Raw genomic sequence first — 23,022 nt, 5'->3', positions numbered from 1 at the left:
CTCCATGACGAGACTATCTCGTCATGGGCACAGAAGAGGTTAAGACCGGGATTGTATATGTGCAAATACGCAAGGCCATGCCAATTTTGCAATTTAAGGTATGAAATATTACCATGTATAATGTAATAAAATAATACATCCTAGAGAAAGGTGCAATCAATTTTTTACCCCAAAATGACATGATTAAATCCAATCCGCTTTAAAAGATGGACTAGTATATGTGCAAATATGCAAAGCCATGACAATTTCCCAGTTTAAAATATAAAATATTACCATATATAATGTAATAAAATATTACATCCTAAGAAAAGATGCAATCAATTTATTTATTTTTTACCCCAAAATTACATGATTATAGCCACTCAGCATTAAAACTGTGGCAGTACTTATGCAAATACGCACACAAATGTAACTTATGTTCAACCGCCTATCCCACCCAAAGCAGGATAGTGTGATAGTGGACTGGTCACGATAATATTAGATTCACTTTTTATTCGGTTTGAGCCATTCCCAGAAATGTGCAGTTTAACTGCAGGTCTCCAGGATTAAGGCATGCTATTATGGATTCCCTACTTGTATGGATCCCTCTGTTGTTGAACCGTTTCTTTAACATTTATGAGCGTAGCTTGCGCAGTTTGGGACAGATGCAGAGCCAATGAGTGAGATTTTTTTTCCTTTGCAAAGTCTACATGATGTCGGACCAGCGTATTTCCAAATTGGTTGCTTTGCTAGTGTTAGTAAGTTACTCATGCGCGGAATCATGAGTTTGCGCTTTATACGTGCTGAAAACGGGATTGCCAGGTAAGGTGCTGGGGTCATGGTGTTTTAGTCTTTAATCACCATCCATGCGTGAGAGCGGGCGCTGAACTTGATTTTGTATCCAAGACAGGATTGTAGCTTTACTGCCCTATTGGTCGCCTTTTTAAAGGTGTCGCATGGCGGACTTGGAGCCCATAGTTTGGTTAGACCGGCATTTGAGGGAGTCAATTTAATGTAATTGTGAATAGAAAAGACGCGACTGGTGACACATTGATGACAATGCTCATTCAAATGTAATGCATATGCTAAATTGTTTTTTTGATTTAAATAGCGTATACAATACCAGTTGCGCATTGCGAGTTTAGCGATTATGATGCTGATTCATAGGAAGCAATTCATTATCTTTGGAGCTGGATATGCATCTTGTGTGGATAAGGTACCTGAGCTTTTACTACCTGCCAATAGACATACGCGCAGAGCGCAGCGCTATCTTGATATTTTAAAATCTCCCGTTTGAGTATCTGTGTTATTTTTCATTTCTTACCCTTGGTTTTACTCGCCCACTCACTTGCATCATAATTGTTAGCGCACCGCTGTTTGGCGGGTCCTGTCCTCGGGTTGGGGTAGCTGGGGGATCTTTGGTCGCCATTTTGGGTTGGTGTATCGCTGGTGGCATTGTCGGGCGCCATATTGGTGGTGTAGGCGTGCAGCCTATACGCGGACGGTCTATTTAAGGCGGTCAGTTGAACGGGTCAGCTGGATAAGGTATCTGAGCTTTTACTACCTGCCAATGGACATACGCGCAGAGCGCAGCGCTATCTTGATATTTTAAAATCTCCCGTTTGAGTATCTGTGTTATTTTTCATTTCTTACCCTTGGTTTTACTCGCCCTCTCACTCGCCCTCTCACTTGCATCATAATTGTTAGCGCAGCGCTGTTTGGCGGGTCCTGTCCTCGGGTTGGGGTAGGTGGGGGATCTTTGGTCGCCATTTTGGGTTGGGGTATCGCTGGTGGCATTGTCGGGCGCCATATTGGTGGTGTAGGCGTGCAGCCTATACGCGGACGGTCTATTTAAGCCAGCCACTTTAACGCGCAGCGGTGACGCGCAGTGGTGGGCGCCTTCTCTGTGCCTGAGTTGTGCCAGAGTCCTGCCCGTCTGCGCTCGTCAGCGTCTCGGAGGCGTGGGACGGCGTCTCCGACATTAGTATACTTATAAGTATTACCATCTGTTGCTGTAATCATGGTATGTTATACGGCTCGTGAGCTACGGTCGCTGCAGAAGGTGTTTTGCGCCTGTCACAGAGTCTTTCCCAGACGGTATAGGGGTAAGAGACGATGCCCGGGGTGTGGGTGGTTCCCAAGTACGGCTTCAGTCTCTATACCAAATAGGGAGGTGGATTGTGTGAAGCATCTTTTTTTGCTTCTAAATACCAGGTCCATTAGCAGGCATGCTGGAAATTTTTGATCTCCTGTCCACTGAAAAACCGTTATGTCTGATGTTGACAGAGACCTGGCTGGGGGATTCTTCCAATCCTGATATAGCTACAGCAATTCCTCCAGAATACGATATTTATCGTCAAGATAGATCGGTGGGGAGGGGTGGGGGTGTGGCACTTGTAGTGAATAAATTGGTCACATGCTCCATTATTCCCACGGATGCCATCACAGGATCTGAATCCCTCGCTTTTTCTATAGTATTGGCGCCTCATCAATCTGTCAAAGGGCTGTTAGTCTATAGGCCCCCGGGACCGGCTGGTTCCTTCTTTGATGAGCTCCAGTCTGTAATTGCGGTGCTCGCTCTTAGAGCTGAGCATTGTGTAGTGGCCGGGGATTTTAATTTTCATATGGAGGAGGGATTGGATCCGGATACGATCAAATTGACTGATGTCACGGCCTCCTTAGGTCTTGTTCCTTAACTTTTTGGACCTACACGCGACAAGGGTCATACCCTGGATCAGGTTTTTTCTACGTCCCCTATAGAAGTGCTTGCACTTTTGCCGGTACTTTGGTCAGATCATAGGCTGGCCGAATTCTACGTACTGGGCAAAAAGAAACCATCAAGTACCGCTCCTAGGCATCAGGGACGTACACTTAGGGCGTATCATCGGGTGACTCCTGAAATGCTGGCCCAAGCATCTCTTGATAATCCCTGTCTCTTTACGGGTGATCTGGAGAGTGATTTAGTGTCCTTGCAGGCATGGCTAACGGATAGGCTGAATGATCTGGCCCCTGAGAAGGCCCCTCGACTAACATCTAAGCGGGTCTCGGCCCCTTGGTTTACTGAAGCACTATCGGCCTCTCGACGGCAGTGCAAGGTGGCTGAAAGGGCATGGCGGTCGCAGTATGATCCGGAGGCCAGGCTTGTATATAGGACCGCGGTTAAAGCATACCATCGAGACATCCTCCTTGAAAAAAAAGGCTATCTGGCAAGGAGGATAGAGGCTGCCTCTAACTCCTGTAAGGAGATCTTTACGATTGTCAGGGAATTTATGTCCCCACGGTATAATGGGACCATTGCCGCTCCGTCTGAGCCGTGGGTTTCTGCCCTCGCCAATTTCTTTACTACTAAGATTCAACTGATCCAGGACTCCTTTCCCCCGAGGGTGGCTGAGGTACGTCCCAATTATGAGGACGGCCTAGATTCATTGGCCCCTACGGGTCCAGTTCTGGCAGTTTTTCCGCCAATTTCAGCTTCGTCGTCTTCAGTACTTATGGCCAATCTTAAATCTGGGTCGCCTCTTGACCCTTGTCCGGCCAAATTCTTGGCGAAAATGGCTGAAGCTGTAAATCCGCTGGCGAATCCACTTTTGAATCTCTCCCTGAGTCGGGGGGTGGTCCCGCAGGCCTGGAAACAGGCAATGGTTATTCCTCTTCTCAAAAAGTCTGGTCTAGACCCTGAGGCTTTGGCCAACTATAGGCCTATTTCTCTTCTCCCTGCGTTGGCTAAGATCTTGGAGAAGCATGTGCATATCGTGCTCTCCAATTTCTTGGAATCTCATAATCTGCTGCACTCTACTCAATCTGGCTTCCGCCCTAACCTAAGCACCGAGACGGCGCTCTTGGAGGTGTCTGAGGCCATTAGAGAGGTACTGGATTCGGGGGGCAAAGCTATGCTCGTTATGTTGGACTTGTCGGCGGCCTTTGACACCGTCCCCCATGAGGGTCTCCTCGCCAGACTTTATGATATCGGTCTGAGGGGGGGCGGTGTTCAGATTGTTTAGATCATTCTTGGAGGGCCGTCAGCAAACGGTCTGGGTCCTGCCCAGCTCTGCCACGATGCCGCCTCTGGGAGTCGGAGTTCCACAGGGCTCTGTGTTGAGCCCGACTCTTTTTAACATCTTTATGACTCCTTTGGCGGCATTGGCGGAGTTTTCGGGGGCCCAGATCGTATCTTATGCCGACGATACCCAGCTCCTCTTTTCGTGCAGGAAAGGAGAAGATTTTGATGGAGAGAGTATTCGTGAGTGCCTTGGGGCTGTTTTTAAATGGTTCCAGCTCAACAGCCTCAAGTGCAACTCAGACAAATCGGAGGTACTCTTTTTTGGATGCCCATCTGATCTTGACTGGCAGGAATGGTGGCCTGCTAACATGTTCCCTCCAGCGGGTTCATCTCAGCTGGCAAAGAATCTGGGGATCAAGATTGATAATGGTTTGTCGTTAAGATCTCAGATCCTTGGTCTTACTGGAACATGTTTCGGCCTCCTTAGGATGCTCCGAAAGTTTCTTCCTTTGCTTTCGGAGGATCATAGGAAGACGACGGATCTCGGCCTACCGGAATATCTCCTGCAACGACTGCAAGTGGCCCAGAACTCGGCCGCGCGAGCCATTTTTGGCCTACATAGGCGAGCCAGAGCTTCCGGTCTTTTACAGTCACTCCACTGGCTTCCGATCCGGAAACGGATAGTTTTTAAGGTCTTGACCTTAGTTCATAAGGCCCTCTATGCTTCGGGTGCGAAATATCTCCAAAGGAGACTGGCTTTTTACCATCTGGCCCGATCCTTGAGGTCTGAATCTTTGTTCTTAGCTGTGGTTCCTCGAGTTAAAAAGGCTCGTATTGGAGGTCGTTCTTTTAAGTTGTTGGCATCGCAGCGTTGGAATACTCTGGCTCTGCGCAGCACCGCTAATTTGCTGACTTTTAGGAAGGGCCTTAAAACTTGGCTTTTTGCTCTTTAGTCTGTTTTGTCCTTTTTCTGTCGGCCCTGTCTACTGTGCTGTGTCTCTTGGTGTAGGTTGTTATTAAAAGCGCCGGGACACTCCTTGGAGTAGCCGAGCGCTATAAAAGACCAATTTTAACATAACATAACATAACGTATGTTAATTTAGTAGATTTGCCATGAGTTATAATCCATGGAAAAATCTCTGTTGTTTTCTGCCTGAAGTAAAGAGAGATCACCATTTATTTGAATGATTTGATTGGTGGTGAAATTTGGGACTGGGACTAATGGTTCTCAGAATAACTAGAAAAAAACCTTTGACCTATTCTTGGGTGTGTTTCTTTGGTTTTGAAAGAAAGTGATATTTGGCAAAGAGGTCATGTGATTTGTAAATTTGTCTTGTGTGAACAAAGGTCTATGGGTGGGGGTGGCAGGGGTGATGGGCTATATGAGCCCTTTGGCTGGGGGTGGCAGGGGTGATGGCCAACATAAGCCCTATGGCTGGGGGTGATGGGCAACAGGTCCCCTGTGGGTGGGGGTGGCAGGGGTGATGGGCTATATAAGCCCTATGGGTGGGGGTGGCAGGGGTGATGGGCAACAGGTCCCCTGTGAGTGGGGGTGGCAGGGGGGATGGGCTATATGAGCCCTATATCTGGGGGTGGCAGGGGTGATGGGCAACATAAGCCCTATGGCTGGGGGTGGGAGCGGTAATGGGCAACAGGTCCCCTATGGGTGGGGGGCAGGAGTGATGGGCAACAGGTCCCCTGTGAGTGGGGGTGGCAGGGGTGATGGGCATCAGGTCCCCTGTGAGTGGGGGTGGCAGGGGTGATGGGCTATATAAGCCCTATGGCTGGGAGTGGCAGGGGTGATGGGCAACATAAGCCCTATGGCTGGGGTTGGCAGGGGTGATGGGCAACATCAGCCCTATGGCTGGGGGTGGCAGGGGTGATGGGCAACAGGTCCCCTGTGAGTGGGGGTGGCAGGGGTGATGGGCTATATAAGCCCTATGGCTGGGGGTGGCAGGGGTGATGGGCAACATAAGCCCTGTGGCTGGGGGTGACAGGGGTGATGGGCAACATCAGCCCTATGGCTGGGGGTGGCAGGGATGATGGACAACAGGTCCCCTGTGAGTGGGGGTGGCAGGGGTGATGGGCAACAGATCCACTCTGGGTGGGGGTGTTAGTGGTGCTGGCCATGCAACCCCTATGGTGGGCTGTTGTTAGTGGGCAGGATGTGGATCCCCTGTGTGTGTGTGCCAGTTTGCGTGTACGTGTCGTTTGTTTGTTTTGTAGGTGTCTGACTTACCGCCTGCGCCGTCGGTCCCTGATCCGGTCATAGATGTAGAGTACTGGTATGACCTGCGCGATGGGATTCATGATGTGTTCGTGTCGTACACGCTGCTTCTTGCTCTGTCTCGTACCCGCTGCAAGCTGGTCCGTCTCGTAGCCGTGTATTGATTTGTGGCGCGAATCATAGCTGATATGCTGGTTTTCCGGATGCTGTGATGTCCCATGCGTGACGACCCGTCCGGCGCGTAGGAAGTACGCATCGTACTTGTCATGCCGGGAACTGCTATGGATACTGCTTCCGGGCGATTCGGTTCATCTTTAGGCGTTACAGCTCAGACGGAGAATGGGGCTTGATTCACAGCGTAAGTGTCGGTCGTGTTTTTGGCAGTTTTGCGCATCGTACTTCATCTACAGGACGGACCAGCTACGGACATGTGTCGGTCGCACGGTAATGCTACGGACAGCTCTCGGAGAGCTGTCCGACCCGGGATCGGAATCGACCCCTAAATGTTGAATCCCTGAAACCTCCTGTTGAAGCCTTTTTGAATCTTAGCACTGTGGCCCCTGCCACTAGTTATCTGTGGCAGAATAGAGGGAATTGGGAGCACTCCTTGTTATTTCGGTTTAGGACTGATACAGCTAAATTCCTAATCTGCTTTCCTCGTGGATACCAACACAATCTCGAAGAGAGCGTATGCCCCTGTAATGGGTCCTCCAAACAATCTATGTTTCACTTTTTATTATTTTGTAATTTTTATAAACTGTATACAAAGACTGTTTTAGTCCCTTTTATGAAATCAAGAAATGTCAGGCACTGTGTCCCAACTTATTACCTTCAACAACTGCTGGATGAAGAGACCCGTTTCTCCGTAAGCTCATATCTCCGTGCAGCTGTCCGTTCACGTGGCACAATGCCTTTTTAAAACATATCAGTTGCATTTATCTTTCATCCATGGTGTATACTCCCTGGGCTTTCTGGTCTTTGTAAAGGGTGGGTTATTTGATCTTGCACTTCAGCACTTTTCCAGTTTTAATATATTTTACATACCCTGTTGCGTTTTTCAGTAGTACGGCCAATGAGCTTCTGTTTAATTGGTGTGATATGTATTTATTGCATGTATGATTTTATGAATGTTTGTCAACTAAACAAAGTTTAATAAACTGAACTGAAACTGAACTACATAATTGTACATGTTTTTGCTCTTGTAAATTCTTGAATATATAAAAACATTTCCAGTACGTTGTATATATATACATATATATTTGTGCACAGTCACTCTTCCCGCAGACTTATCCCCCTTCGTGTTGCTCTTGTTGCAGAAATACAGGAACCAAACATCTCAGAATACTTCATTCTTGATGGTGTCACGTTCTCTACTAAGAAACATTCATTACGAAATACACCGCCAGTTGGGCATTGATACACTGTTTTTTGCATTACATTTCTGCATATACCTAGCTCACTTGTGGGGCACAGACTCCCTGTCAGATGAACTTGAGGATAACTAGGTAGAATCCCCACCTGAAAGATGTGTAAGTAACTCCTGATTCTGGCAGTTCGGGCTGGACTGTTCCCACAGGAGATGGGGCAAGACTGATTTGCAATGAATGGGTCCAAACTGAGGTGGGATGGTTGGTAAAAAACAATGAACTGGGATGCAGCCTGAGTGATAGCCAGTACTACAAATTAATTCAAGCATTCCAACCATCACTTTGTTTTTGTTGCCCTAAGTGTAATGGGTATTCCCAGACGTAGGTTCCGTGCACACTGTGCCACTGGAACCAAGGGATACCTGGTTGATGAGCCCTAATCAGTGCAAGTCCAGTCCTGGGTTTCCAGAGGCCTGGCTCAGGGCTGATGTGCAATGCTCCTCATACCAGATGGGTCACTTATTCCTTCTCCAACTGTTCCCAATACCCCTCCTGCCACTGCCCCTCATCCCCACACTCCAGTTGTCCACAAAAGAATGGTACGTTTGATTGTAGAAGAAAATATGTACATATTCGGGCATACTTTAGTTGTATAGAGGACACTTTGGCTGTTACACTAAGTGGTAAAGGAGCCTGGGATAACATGAGCAGGGGGAGGTGCACAGGTGGGTGATATGATGGTGGATTGTACCGGCCAGTGCAGGATTTCAAACCACTGTGGGAAGGCAAGAGTCCCAAAGCTAAGGGAATTCTAAGTGTATAGATAGGGTAAGACCTACATTGGAAGTGGTATAGTTCAAGGATAGAATTAAGCTGCCAGTCTTTGGACATCACACAGCAGAATATGTTTAAGCCAAATTTGGAAGGACTGCAAGGAAGAGGCCAGCATGAGTTCTGGCATCATCAATCTGTAGAAAGAGGGCCATCTTTTGTTTTTCAAAAGCAAGGAACTACACTGTGGAAGTTTTCTTTCCTCCTGACTAGTTCTAGGCAGAAGGACAAGTGACTTTGCAGTGGTCAATACGTTTAGGGTGACACCAAGAGCTGTGAGGAGGGAGCTGCATGGAACTGAGTCAGTGCCGTAAGGGTTTGCAGGTGAGGAGCAGAACCTTATACAACTCAAGATACAGTTTAAGGTGGTTCTTTGTCATCCAAGATAGAGAGTCAGGGCTTAATCAGATGTGAGAAGGGAGAGGAACACAATCCAACTCACCAATCAGGATCTTGTCTAGCATGCCCATAACAGTCTCAGGAAGGTTGAGAAGCTGCTGAAACGTCAAGTAGAATCAGCAGATAGGAGATCCTCTATGACACACAGGGAATGACTGACTACAATTACCAAAGCTGTTTCTGTGCTGTGCCTGGGTCTGAAACCCCACTGAAACATTGGACATTGTCACCGATTAAATTCTTTTGTGTGGAGGGAACACAGGTTCTCAAAGTCTTTGCAAGAAAATAGAGATTTCCGATGGAGAGGTAGTTGTCCATCATAGGAGTAGCACTGAGCTCCTACCTAAGTCTCTGGCCTCCCTATCTTCATCAGGGACCTCTTCATTAACAGAGAGTTAGTGATGAAGAGCCAGGATGGAAGACAGCGAGCAGCTTTAGGGTTAAGGTAAGGGCTAATGTTGAGGATAGGCTAGGGTACAGGCAAGGGCTAGGATTCATGTCAGCTTTTGGAATAGGGTTAGAAAGGGTGAAAAAGAGTATGGTTTAGGTTAGGGCATCATGCTACGTAGGTTTGCCTATGGTTAAGACTGAGGGTTAAAGTGCAGTTAATGGTATATTCAACATTAGGGCATTCTATAGCATGGGCTCTCCATCAAGAATAGCCTGATGGTAAATATAAAAGAAATTGTGCGAGTTTGATTTCCTGATTACGGAGTAGTGATAATTACGTTCTTTATTACAGCAATCTTCATTTTCACCTAGGTCCAGTTCACCTATGGAGTACCTTGTCTTGTTCTATTTCCCTGATTCCATTACATTAGCACTGGCCGTTCAAGCCCTTCGTCCCCAAGTAGGACCAAGATATCTTTTAACAAATTGACTAGAAATAAGCAAATACTCTTGCTAAACTCATTTGATCCTTCCACATTTTCTTCCATTCCAAAGGCCTTTGGTTGTTTGCCTAATTTGTGTCCCAGCATCACATTTCTGCAAATCACTGGTAACTACTTCAAGGCTTGTACAGACCATGGTGTTCTTATTCGAGCCCTTGTCCACAAGCATGGCCCTCGCTTCAAGCTTCAACTATCTTTCTGTGATTTTATCTTCGGACTTGCTCTGACTGCTAAAATATATTATTTACAGTCTACACACCTCATAGTAGGGATCATTAATACCAGCTTGTTGCCTCCAATTTTGTCTCATTTTGTTTAGCTTCTTTGAATTAAAAGAAGGTTTTTACAGTGCACCTAGCCTGCCACCTTCATACCTGCCAGTGACAGTAAATGATGTACACTTTTCCCCCTCACCTGTTGTTACTGCCAGTCTCTTTACCCCCGCCCTGTCACCGGCCGGATACGAAGTGCTCCTGTATTTCTTCCTCTATCACTTAGTCCTGGACTGAAGTAGGGCCGCAGAGTGGGGGGGAAGGAGACCCCGGAGAAGGTGAAGAGCAGAGACTGGTCATCCACATTGTAAACCGAGAACCTGCCCGCCTCATATTCCAGGAAGAGACCCACAGCCCTGGGGGTACACTGGGGGGTCAGAAGGATGGAGGGGTCAGTGACAGCAGTGTATTCACCATTTCTAAGCCGCACTGTCCAGTATCCATTCTGAGGTGATAAATAGACCCCCTTCCTGTTCACATCCTCATCACATACACCCAAAGTCCAGTCTGTCTTGTCCCCCACCTCCACCTCCCAGTAATGCCTCCCTGAGCTCAGTCTCTCTCTCCCCAGGACAGCCACGACTGGATGGAATCTCTGTGGCATGTTGGGCACATATTGTGCTTCGTCTCCGTGTCTCACACTCCTTCCGTCCTTAGATAAGATAAGGTTCCGATGAGCAGTGTCAGGATCCAGGGTCACCTCAGCTACAAAACAGACAGAAGCAGATATAAGGCAGGTATGCAATCTCAAGTCCATTAACAACATCAAACCAAACATCAGTCAATCAAAACAGCAGCAACAAACATTCCTGACAAGTTCAACATCGTGCGGTGTTTAGGAATAGCACAACATCAGTTTTGTGGGATTAAGGTTCAGCTAGTTTCTGGACATCCAGGTCTGGATTCGGTTCAAGCAGTGTTAGCTGAGGAGTCAGTACCGGTCTAGGCTTCCAATATAGTTTTGTGTTGTCAGCATATTGTTGGATTTTTATGTTGTTGTCTGTAAGTAGGGCCTCTATTTTGATGTAGAGGATGAGGGGGAATCAAGATGTAATCCTGGGGAATTCTGCAGGTGATTGGGATCTTCTGGGACTGTGTGGCACCCATGTGAACTAACAGTTGTGCCTCCCAACCACATGGTAAGATAGGTAGAAGATTGCTGAATCCCATTCGACATGGCATAGTGATCGTTAAACAGCTTTATGCGTGGTCAGGAGGACATCACCGTTGGTCTGTAAGACTGCTGTCTCCATGCTGCCGCATGGTGCATTGATAAATATGCAGTAGGTGTTCGATCGATCTTGAAGTTGAGCGTAGATTGCTTTTTCAATGATCTTGCTAATAAAAGGCCAGTAATTGGCGATATCATGGGCCTTGTGTGGATTTCACCAGCAGTGGGAGAGATCTCACTTGTATTGAGAACTCCATTGAAGGTGCCTTGAGTGAATGAGGCACTGACAGGGTTGACCGGGGATGCAAGAGATTCTCCAGGGATGGCGTTAATAGAAGACAAAGGTAATACCTCATCTCCGTAGGTGGTCACGTTGATGGAATTGAATATGTCGGTGAAGACTGCAAGATACTTGGGTTTAAGGGATAAGCATTATTAGATGCAGCCAGGTTGTCGCCGGAGAAGCATGCTTGCTGTTGTCATGGTATTGTCAGATTTTCTGTATTTTTAAATTTAAGACGATGTTGATAGTGTTGCACCTTTCTGTGGAGTGTGGGTTAGGAGGGTCAGGCAGAATTGAATTGTCTTCAATCAATCAATCAAGCATTTATATAGCTCACTACTCACCCAGAGGGTCTCAAGGCGCTGGGGGAGAGGGGGGTCCGCTACTGCTCGAACAGCCAGGTCTTGAGCTGCTTCCTGAAGGCGAGGTGGTCCTGGGTCAGGCGGAGGTGGGTCGGGAGGGAGTTCCATGTCTTGGCGGCGAGGTAGGAGAAGGACCGTCCCCCCGTGGTGGCTCTTCGGATGCGGGGGACGGCGGCAAGGGCGTGGCCGGTCGATCGAAGCTGGCGATTGGGTGCGTAGAAGTTGAGGCGGCTGTTGAGGTATCCTGGGCCTTGGTTGTGTAGGGCTTTGTGTGCGTGGGTGAGGAGTCGGAAGTTGATCCTCTTGTTGACCGGGAGCCAGTGCAGGTCTCTCAGGTGTCCGGAGATGTGGCCGCGACGGGGGATGTCCAGGATGAGTCGTGCTAAGGCGTTCTGGATCCGCTGGAGTCTCTTCTGGAGTTTGGCGGTGGTTCCGGCGTAGAGGGCGTTGCCGTAGTCCAGACGGCTGGTGACGAGGGCCTGGGTGACCGTCTTCCTGGTCTCGGTGGGGATCCACCGGAAGATCTTGCGTAGCATGCGCAGGATGTTGAAGCACGATGAGGAGACGGCGTTGACTTGTCTGGTCATGGAGAGGGAGGAGTCCAGGATGAAGCCCAGGTTGCGTGCGTGGTCTGTTGGTTTGGGTGCGCTGCCTAGGGCGGGGGGCCACCACGAGTCGTCCCAGGCGGAGGGTGAGGATCCCAGGATGAGGACTTTCGTCTTGTCCGAGTTCAGTTTCAGGCGGCTGTTCCTCATCCATTCGGCTACCTCTTTCATCCCTTCGTGAAGGTTGGCTCTGGCGGTGGCGGGGTCGTTGGTGAGGGAGAGAATCAGCTGGGTGTCGTCGGCGTAGGAGATGATGTTGAGGTTGTGCTGGCGTGCGATGTCTGCGAGAGGGCTCATGTAGATGTTGAAGAGGGTAGGACTGAGCGAGGAGCCTTGAGGAACACCGCAGATGACTTCGGTGGCTTCAGATCTGAACGGGGGGAGGCGTACTCTCTGTGTCCTTCCTGCGAGGAAGGAGGTGATCCACTCCAGTGCCTTCTCCTGTATTCCGACGTTGCTGAGACGCTGCACTAGTGTACGGTGGCAGACAGTGTCGAAGGCCACGGAGAGGTCTAGGAGGATGAGGGCTGCTGTTTCACCGTTGTCAAGCAGTGCTCGGATGTCATCGGTGGCTGCGATCAGGGCGGTCTCGGTGCTGTGGTTGGCCCGGAAGCCAGACTACGAGAGGTCGAGGGAACCGTTGGTCTCGAGGAAGGTGGCCAGCTGTTTGTTGACGGTCTTCTCGATGACCTTTGCAGGAAACGGGAGCAGAGAGATGGGGCGGTAGTTCTTGAGGTCGGAGGGGTCGGCTGATGGCTTCTTTAGTAGAGCTGTGAGTTCGGCGTGCTTCCAGCTCTCTGGGAAGGTGGCGGTGTCGAAGGAGGAGTTGATGATGTCCCGCAGGTGGGGTGCGATGACAGCGTCGGCCTTGTTGAAGACGTGGTGAGGGCAGGGGTCGGTAGGGGATCCGGAGTGGATGGAGTTCATCGTGCAGACGGTGTCTTCGGTGCTGATCGGGGTCCAGGCACGGAGGGTGGTGGTGGGGGGCGGTGTTTCGGTCGTGGCGTGCATCTGTTGAGTGCTGAAGCTGTTGTGTATATCAGCGATCTTGTTGTGGAAGTAGGAGGCGAGGGAGTTGCAGAGGTCTTGCGAAGGGGTGATGTCGTTGTTTCCGGCGTTGGGGTTGGAGAGCTCTTTGACGATGGTGAAGAGTTCCTTGCTGTTGTGTGCGTTGTTGTCCAGTCGTTCCTTGAATGCGGTTTTCTTGGTGGTGTGGATGAGTTGGTGGTGTTTTCGGGTGGCGAGCTTGAGGGCAGTCATGTTGTCCGGTGTTGGGTCTCTGCGCCATGTTCTCTCGAGGGCTCGGCAGTTCTTCTTGGAGCTCTTGAGTTCGTCGGTGAACCATGGGGCTTTCTTGCTAGCGGGTCTGCTAGGCGGGGTCTTCAGAGGGGCGAGGTCGTCTGCGCAGTTGCTGATCCACTTCGCGAGGTTGATGGCCGCCTGGCTTGGGTTCGTTGCGCTGGTGGGAGGGTTCATGCTCAGGGAGGTCGCGAGCTGCTCGGCTGTGATCTTGTTCCAGCTTCTGCGTGCGGCCTGTTGCTGGTGGACCGTGGTCCTTCTGAAGCTGAAGTGGACGCAGCTGTGGTCCGTCCAGTGGAGTCCGGTGTCGTGGCTGAAGGTGACGTCCTTGCTAGATGAGAAGACGGGGTCGAGTGTGTGTCTGGCGTAGTGGGTGGGGGTGGTGACCAGCTGCTTGAGTCCCAGGTTTGCGAGATTGTCCAGCAGGGTGGTGGTGTTGCGGTCGTTGTTGTTCTCCAGGTGGAAGTTGAGGTCCCCGAGGAGGATGTAGTCAGCGGAGGGGAGGGCGTGCGGGCTGATGAAGTCGGCGATGTCTTCGCTGAATTGTGTGCGTGGTCCCGGGGGTCTGTAGATGAGGGTGCCTCTGAGGGTGGTCTTGGGGTTGATGTGGACCTGGAAGTGCAGGTGCTCGGCGGGTGCGAGGGTGTCATCGGTGTTGGTCGTGATGCGGATGGTGTTCCTGTGGACGATGGCGATGCCTCCTCCAGTCTGGTTGACGCGGTCCCTCCGGAACGATCTTGTAGCCGTCTGGGATGGCGGTGGCGATGTCGGGCGCTGAATAGGCGTTCATCCAGGTTTCCGTGAGGAAGGCGACGTCTGGTGAGGTTGTGTCGAGCAGGTTCCAGAGCTCGATGGCGTGTCTGTGGATGGAGCGGGTGTTGAGCAGGATGCATTTCAGGTGGCTGCTGCTGTTGCTCATCTTGGTCTCGGTTGGTGCTGGAGTAGTGCTGGTTCGAATGCAGGTGAACTTGCAGGCGTTGCAGCAGAATGGTCCGTGGGTGTGTTTCGGGGTGGCTTGGAAGCATCCCGGGAATCGGCCGGCATTGAGTGCGTTGAGGGTGGCGGTGTCGTACGTTCGGCGGGTGGGTTGGGGTCTGCGGGGGCCAGGGGTCCTGGCGCGAGGCGCGGTCCGGCCGCGGACGGGCGCAGACGGACTTACCTTTGGCGCACCTTCGGCGCTCAATCGGCGCGCCCGCTGCGCGTCAACGCTGCGCGTGCGCACGGTCGCCATTTATGGCGAAGTGCAGGGAGGGAGGAGCAGCTGGGAGGCGGGAGCGGGGAGGAAGGGGGCGTGTCCACACTCCCGGCAGCGGGGAGCGGGGTGGGTGGGTGCAGGGGACAGCAGTACAGGGGGGGCAACAGTACTGGCACAGCAAAGGGGAGCAATACAATTAAATTAAAGTACAGTACAAGGACCGAACGACGCTACAGGGAGACGGGGATGCGGGAGCTGCGAGCGGCAGAGGTGGGGCGTGGCCCGAGGGCGGGAGGGCTCCGGAGGCACAGGAAGGCTGAGGGCAGCGGCAGGCAGGCGGGGGGCACACGCGACAGCTGGTGGCCGTGCGGCGCGGGGGTGTCCTAAGAATAGGTCACACTCACCTGCGCTGCACGGTCGCCATTTATGGCCAAGTGCAGGGAGGGAGGAGCAGCTGGGAGGCGGGAGCGGGGAGGAAGGGGGCGTGTCCACACTCCCGGCGGCGGGAAGCGGGGAGCGGGGTGGGTGGGTGCAGGGGACAGCAGTACAGGGGGGGCAACAGTACTGGCACAGCAAAGGGGAGCAATACAATTAAATTAAAGTACAGTACAAGGACCGAACGACGCTACAGGGAGACGGGGATGCGGGAGCGTTTTGCTTTGTTGGCAGTGTTTTGCTTTGTTGGCAGATTCATTGACACTGCTGGTACGGTACTTGCCGTAGGCTGATGTGATGTGTTATCTGTGTTAACATGAAGTACTTCAGTAGTGTGAAGTCATGGAGTACTGGTTGTGAACGCTGAGGGGTCATGAGGATGACACGCTGATTGGTCCTTTCCAGGTGTATGGGAGGCTCGCACAGGATGGGAGAGGATGTAAAGAAGACAAGGTTGAGGATGTGGCCCCAGGAATGTATTGGTTGGGTGATGTGCTGTACTATATTGAGTGAGTTGATGCCGCTGGATAGTTTTTTTTAATGTTTTAGTTGTCTTGGACTCATAAGTTACCAAGGATGTTGCTATATGCATGATAGATGGATAAGGTGGTGAGGAGGTCTGAGAATTCATCTATGAATTCCTAGATCTTCTCCAACATTTAAGGGAAGTTGCAGCGGGAGCCATTGGTTTGCCTCTATCCCACATGACCACACGCAAGTTGTGCTATTGCGTGCATATACATTTTCTGCAAAACATTTGGGGCCATGTGTAAAAGGAAGTGGCAGAGTGAGGCGTTAGCCATCATGGCATAACGCCTAACTCCGCCACTTCTGAAACGCAGGACTGCACCATATTTACAAGGATATGGTACAGCCTTGCATTTCCCCCTGCGATGGTGCTACACTTAGCAGTGTAGCGCCAACGCAGGTACACTTGCACCATAGTGCAAGGGTGTCTACGTGCAGGGGAGGATTGTTTATGTGTAGGAAGGGGTTCCTCCCTGCATATAAACAATCCTGAAATGCCATTTTGAAGCCTAATGCAGCACACATTAAAGTCACAAAATGGTATTAGATTGTTTATGTACAGGGCAACCTTCCTGTACATAAACAATCCATGTCATTTTGCTTCTTTCATGCATGCTGCACAAGGCAGCACACATGGAATGAGGAGAAATAATGAATTTCTCCTCGTTTCGCCAACTTAAGACCAGGTTTTACCTGGTCTTTATTTTAGCGCTGCCTCTTATGTACACTGCCCTTGTACATAGGAGGCAGCCTCAAAATCAATGGGTGTTGTGGTGGAACGCCCACCGCAACACCCTCTGCCCATCCCTTTCACACTAACTATAGCGTGAAAGGGGGCCAATTACAAGGCACATTAAGTGGCTTAAAATTGCCTTGTAAATAAGGCAAAGCCCCTATCGCCACCACAACGTTGATAAAAGTGATGTTGTGTTGGCCATATGGGCTTGCACATATACCCGTTGGGATGTGGATGCCACAGGCCCCATCCATCAGTTAGACTGTGTTTAATTCATACTTAGCTTAGCTTGTCTCATTTGCTCATTTGAATTTTGTACTTTATGAAGATGTGGATGGGCCTCAGCTCATCAATTGGATGGAAGCACAAGACGGACATTATTCTCCAAAGCATTTGAACAATGCGTTTTACCTTTTCTGAGTGGAAGATGAGTAAAGAACATCACCATAACAATGAAATAATTGAGGTAGTCATTTTAGGTGGATTAAAATAAGATAAGTAAATGATTAGTAGGTTTCAGTTTTGAGATAGGCTCTGTTGCTGCTGTAAAAGGCAAGAAGCATGGCAGTGTGTTGTTCCAAAGCGATCCAAAGATGCTTCTGCTAAAGGCGGTGAGAGATTTCTCTGTTACAGAAAAAGTAAAATGTGTGGGTGCTCCTGATGTTAGGTGCATGTGGGGCTTTTGGGGATATTGTGTTATTATTTTCAAATGATGTAGGTTGTTGAAAGGATGTAAGATCATTGAGAAATTATTTATTTATTCATGCATTTTTAAAAAGCACGGACTTTACCCAAAGGTGTCAGAGCGCTGTACAATAGAACCAGTTACGTTACATGAGAGAAATGTTACTAAATAGAACGTACAAAAATAGCAGGACACAGAATCAAACACAGCAGGCAAGATGCACACAATATCAACCACAGCAAGCAAGGAATGTACAAAAAAAAAAATATATAACAAATTTACAATGACTAACGAACTTCCTGGCGGGGTCTGAGAATGAAGGAATTAGTTCTGAAAGTGTCTTTGGAAAAGAAGAGATTTGAGGTCCGCTTTGAAGATCCGGATGGAAGTGGTGGCACGGAGCAAAGGAGGAAGCGAGTTCCAGATTCTCACCGCATTACCTGAGAACGATTGAGCCATCAATTTTTCCCTTTTGAAGGAGGGGGGCTCAAGCAAGAACTTTTCCGCATTCCGAGAAGGTCTCAAGCCTCCGGACAATTTCAGTTTATTCGCCAGATAGCGAGGGGAGGAAGAGTGCAAGGCTTTGTGGGTGATGCAAGCCATTTTGTAAATAGCTCTCGCCTCGATGGGAAGCCATCGGAGAGAAGACAGGATAGGAGTGATGTGGTCACTTCGTTTGGATCCTGAAATGAAGCGAGCTGCTGAATGGAGGACGGATTTAAGGGGGGGAGAGGTGAGATTTGGGAAGGCCAGTCAGAAGAGAATTACAATAATCCAGTCTAGAGAGAACTAGTGATTGGACCAAGGTTTTTAGGTCTTTCTCTGGGAAGAACCGACGAATCCCCCACAGAAGACGCAGCTGATAACGTGCGTTCTTGGCAATGGAGTTGATGTGTGAGATTAGGTTGAGTCTTTTGTCAAGTATGACACCTAGGGATTTAGCACAGTTGACAATGATGGGTTTACTGTTGAGTACATTCAGCTGATCCATCCAGGATTGAACAGGAGGCGGGGAGAGAGAGGTAGATAGGAGGAGGAATTCAGTTTTGGCGGGATTGAGAATGAGTTGGTGAACTAACATCCAGTTGTGAATAGAGTTGAGAGTAGAGTTGCGTAGTGAGAGATCTTGAGAGGAAGACACCTTGAGGTAGATTTGGGTGTCATCTGCATAGAGATGGTAGAGGATTCCAGATTTGCTTAGGAGGTTCCCTAATGGTTCCAGATAGAGATTAAACAGAGTGGGTGCAAGGATGGAACCTTGAGGGACGCCTTGACCAATCACCAGTGGAGACGAGAGACTATTCGCAATCTTGATCATTTGGGATCTGTCCGAGAGGAATGAGGCAAACCATTTAGGCACTGTGCCTTCGCGCCCATGCTCTGTTGAAGAGTGTTAAGGAGGGTGTTGTGATTAACAGTGTCAAAGGCCGCAGATAGGTCAAGAAGAATCAGAAGGCACGATTCCCCAGAATCGAGTATATGCAGCGCATCATCGATCACTCGCAGCAGGGCTGTTTCAGTGCTGCAATTTTGAATAAAGCCAGACTGGAACACGTCAAGGAGATTATTGTCCATAATGTGTTGGGAAAGTTGTTTTGCAACACATTTTTCTGTGATCTTTGAAAGAAAAGGGAGAGTGGTGATGGGGCGGAAGTTATTGAGGTTGTTTGCATCTGCGGAGGTTTTTTTTAATAGGGGGTTCCCTGTCCTATTTTGAGGACAGCTGGGAGGGATCCTTGACTGAGGAAGAGATTAACTTGCATGGTCCAATAAGAGAGAGTATTGGTATAGAAATCAATGGCGATGACACTAGGTATTGGGTCAGAAGAATGATTGGAGGGTTTGGTTTCGAGGATGCATTTGAGGAGGTCATCTTCTGAGATGGCGGCAAAGTTCTGCCAAGTGACTAAGGATTTTCGCTCCTCAATGGGGGTGGTGTGGGTGACCTGATCCACCAGTGATTTGACCTTTTCATCAAAGAATATAGCGAATTCAGTTGCTTTCTTGAAGCATACCCTGGTTTGATGGTTTGGGGAGAACAGTTTGGGTTTTTGATGAGGTCGAAAAGTTTTTTGGGTCTGTTTTTAGCTGAGTCGAGGAGGGATCTGAAATGTGATGCTTTTTCATGGAAGATGTGTTTTGGTAATTGGATCTTGCTTTGCGTAAAAGAGAGAGATTGGAGGTGGATGGAAATTGTCTCCAATGTTTCTCCAAGATTCTAAGGTTTTTCCTTTCGTCATAGAGAGCTTTATTGAACCAAGGTGCTGAGGGGGTGGGTCTTTTCCTTTTGCTTTGGAGTGGTGCGACATTGTCGATTTCGACTGCAAGGATTGAGAGGAAACGGGGAGTAAGATCGTTGACATCCGCGTTAGGGTCTAGACTAGGAAGTGAACGCATAGCAGAAGCACACAGTCTCAAGATCAATGTTTTTAGTGTTGCGGAACCAGGTAGAAGCCCTTTTAGGTTGGCCGAGAGTTATAATGTGCGAGAGGTGAAAACGGAAGGGAATGAGGAAATGGTCTGATCAGTCTACAAGGATAGGGGGAGCAATGGTAAGCTGGTCTGGTTTAGAAATAACAAGGTCCAGAATTGAGGCCTTGACGTGTGTAATTTCTGAGCAGTGTTGGACAAGATCGTTGGCTCAGAAAAAGGTTGCAAGCTTGTTGGCAGCCGAGTCTTCCACGGAGCCCCAGTGGAGATTGAAGTCACCTAGGAAGATCTGCCTGTCGCTTTGTGAATATTGGTCACTAATGAAGTCGGTGAGTTGCTCCATGAAGGAAGAGCAGTTATCGGGCAGCTGATAGATGGCATGGAACCTGAAGGGTGAGCCGTGATGAACTTGAAGTTCTAGGGATAGGCATTCAAATGTGCGGAAGAAGATGGTGGGAAAGGCTTTAATTTGAAGGGAGTTTCTGAAGATAATCGCACCACCTCCCCCGATCTTGTCTGTTCTGTCGTTTCTGAGGATAGAGTAGTTGGTAGGTATCAGAAGATCAAACAAAGTGTGAGGGGAGTCATTAAACCAGGTCTCAGTGAGAAAGAGCATGTCGAGATGGTGGTGGGTGATAGTGTCAGAGATTTCCAGTTTGTGTTTGGTTGCAGATCTGCAGTTGTGGAGCATACAATGTAGCTCTGACGCAACTGTTTTGGTGATGGGAGTGTTTGGGCTGATAAGGGGGATAGGGATTAGATTCTTGAATGATGGTGCCCCTAGAGAGGGAGGCTGGTAAATTCTGATGGAAGAGGTGGTCTGAATGGAGAATTGAGTAGAAATGTTAGGAGAGGAGAGTGGAGGAGATTGACGTTGGTGGTCTTGTAGCTAGACAGTAAGTTGGTGATGTCTGTGGAGGACAGACTGTGGTTGGCTTTATTGGGGCGCAGGAGCAGGGAACTCCTCGGGAGGTTATTAGGGGAGGGTGATATCTTAGCACCTAAGAGTGAGATGGACGCTTCAAGCTGGGAAATGGAAGAGATGAGAGAATCAAGTTTAGTTTCCAGGGATAGGTGGGCTGAGCACGGAATGTTGGGTGGCTCAATGGTTAAGGGAGGGAGTGGAGTAGGTGAAGGAGGACAGGGGGATATGGGGGAACGGGGAGAGTGTTGGGGTGCGAGGGTCAAAGGTGGGGGAGGGAGTGAAGTAGGCGAAGGAGGACAGGGGGATGAGGGGGACTGGGGAGAGTGTTGGGGTGCAAGGGTCGAAGGTGGGGAGAGATGGTGGTAGAAAGGAGTGGATGGAGTTACAGTGATATTTTTACTGGTGTTGAGCAGAGGTGAAGAATAGAGATCATAAGTAGGAGGAGAAAATTGAGAAGTAGAAAGGGAGGGCGAGAGGTGGAGGGGGAGAGGAGGGGGGTTAAGGGAAGGCCAGGGATACAGTAAGATGAGAGGAGAAGGGGCTGTACAGGGAGGGGAGGGAGGGAGGTCAATGGAAGGCAAGAGGAATGGGGAGAAGAGAGAGGGTGCAGGCCAGGTACCATGGGCTATGAAAGGTGAATGTAGGGGGACAGGCATCAGGCAGAGTTGGGGAGGTTGGGCTAAATGGTAGTTGTGGGAGGAGTGAGGGACTGTAAGGTCAGAGGGAGGGAAGAGGATGGAATTACCAAGAGGGGAGGCAGGGATGTGAGGCATAGGAGGGGGTGTAGGTTGTAGAGAGATGGGAGGCGTAAAAACAGAATTGAAGGTACGAGGGAAGGGGAAGAGCGGGAAGGGATGCGGAGAAAGGGGGAGGAAAGGGTAAGGGTAAGGTGAGTTGAACGGTAGATCAGGTTGTAAAAAAGGTGGATTAAGTAGGGGGAAATGGGTAGGAATAGGGGAGTTAAGGGGCAGGAGATGGGAATGGAGTTGGGGGAGATGCAGGACGGGGAGGGGAAGCGGGAGGTAAAGCAGACAAGGTAGGGGGATCAAGTTGGGAAGGGGGTGGAATGGGAGGGGAGGGAGCAAGAGAAGGGGGAGATAAAGGGTAGACCTGTGACTCCCGGGAGAGCGGTCTTAAGGAATGTATAGGGGTCATGGGGGGAGAAAGAAGACAAGCAAGAAAAAGAAGAAGAAGAAGAATCGAGAGCGATCGTAGTCGCAGGGGTGGGCCGAAGAGAGTAGAAGAGGTTGTCAAAGAGAGAGAGACAGGGGTCTGTAGCTTGGATCCTGACAGTGCCATTATTATAAAGTGTAATGGTGAGAGAGCCATTAAAGCAAGCGGAGGGAGACATTTTTACCCACTTCCCATGTGTGAAAGAAGAGGAGGAGGAGACGTTGAAGGAATTGAAGAAGCTGGAGGACCAGGAAGGGATGTCGTGAGTGAAGAAAATGACGTCATTTTTGATCTTCCCTAGACGCCCATTATGGAATTGGTCAACAAAGAGGCAATCTGGAATTTTTTTGCTGCTGCTTTGGACAGATTAGGGGGATAAATTACTTTGAAGCAGTTAATTCCAGACTTAATTTGAATGGAAGCCATGATAAGGAGATGAGGTGATGGCGTGGTGTGGGGGGTAGAAAAAGGGGCCACTAGGGTAGCGATAGCGATAGCGCAAAGAAGTATAATAAGAGGGGGGCGCATATTCCGGAAATCGAGTGAAAATAAACCAACAGGAGTGAGGTCAGATCAGGACCAAAGGAGATACCTAACGAGGCTAAAAACAGGCGGGAAGGGGGAGGGGAGAAGCAGCATCTGAATATTTTAGGGGGAACCAGTGCTCAATACACGAGTGTCATTGGTGGAGATCTCGATTGTTCCAGTAAGGTGGAATGTGGAGAGTTGTCATATTCAAGTTAGCTGCCACAGTAAGAGGATAGACCTTTCTTCATTCTGTTTCCATTATTTTAGACTAAGAAGTTTTCATTTTGGACAGGGGGGATAGCAGCAATAGAAGGGGGCAGTGCAATAATATCAGATATGCCAATGATGACCTGGTCAGAGGGGAAAGGATTCAGTATAGTAACCAGCACAAGGTCCAGTGCTGTATGAGTTATCAGCGCGTCACCAGAGAGCGGAGGCGAGAACAGGTGTACTGAAGGTGACTGCTGTGGTCCATATTGAAGTCTCATAGAATGATTAGATGAGTGGTTGGTATCAGTGATTCAAGGACATGGACAAGTTCTTCAAAGAAAGAACCTACTGTACCCGGATTGTACTAGCATGCACGAGACAAGACCTTATGGGTCGAGCAGGCGACACAACAAAAACTGAAATGACACACTGTCACAGATCAGGCACTTCCGACTAAATATAACAAAAAACAAAGGATGGGTTAGGAAT

The 23,022-nt window shown here is 49.3% G+C and overlaps 1 protein-coding gene across 1 annotated transcript in view; it reads right to left on the bottom strand.

The window, feature by feature from the left end:
• Window positions 1–7,294: 7,294 nt before the first annotated feature.
• The window catches only part of LOC146869375 (E3 ubiquitin-protein ligase TRIM39-like), a 196,616-nt gene continuing 180,888 nt past the window's right edge, over window positions 7,295–23,022 (bottom strand). The window contains exon 9 of the mRNA XM_085599665.1: window positions 7,295–10,673. Within this exon, the coding sequence (XP_085455791.1) occupies window positions 10,132–10,673 (542 nt within the window). The 3' untranslated portion in view covers window positions 7,295–10,131. The remainder of the gene's footprint in view (window positions 10,674–23,022) is intronic.

Source organism: Triturus cristatus, chromosome 1_1 (assembly GCF_964204655.1).
Source record: "Triturus cristatus chromosome 1_1, aTriCri1.1, whole genome shotgun sequence".
Classification (NCBI taxonomy): Eukaryota; Metazoa; Chordata; class Amphibia; order Caudata; family Salamandridae; genus Triturus; species Triturus cristatus.
The sequence above is the reverse complement of the archived record's forward strand: the minus strand, read 5'-3'. Positions and strand labels throughout refer to the sequence as shown.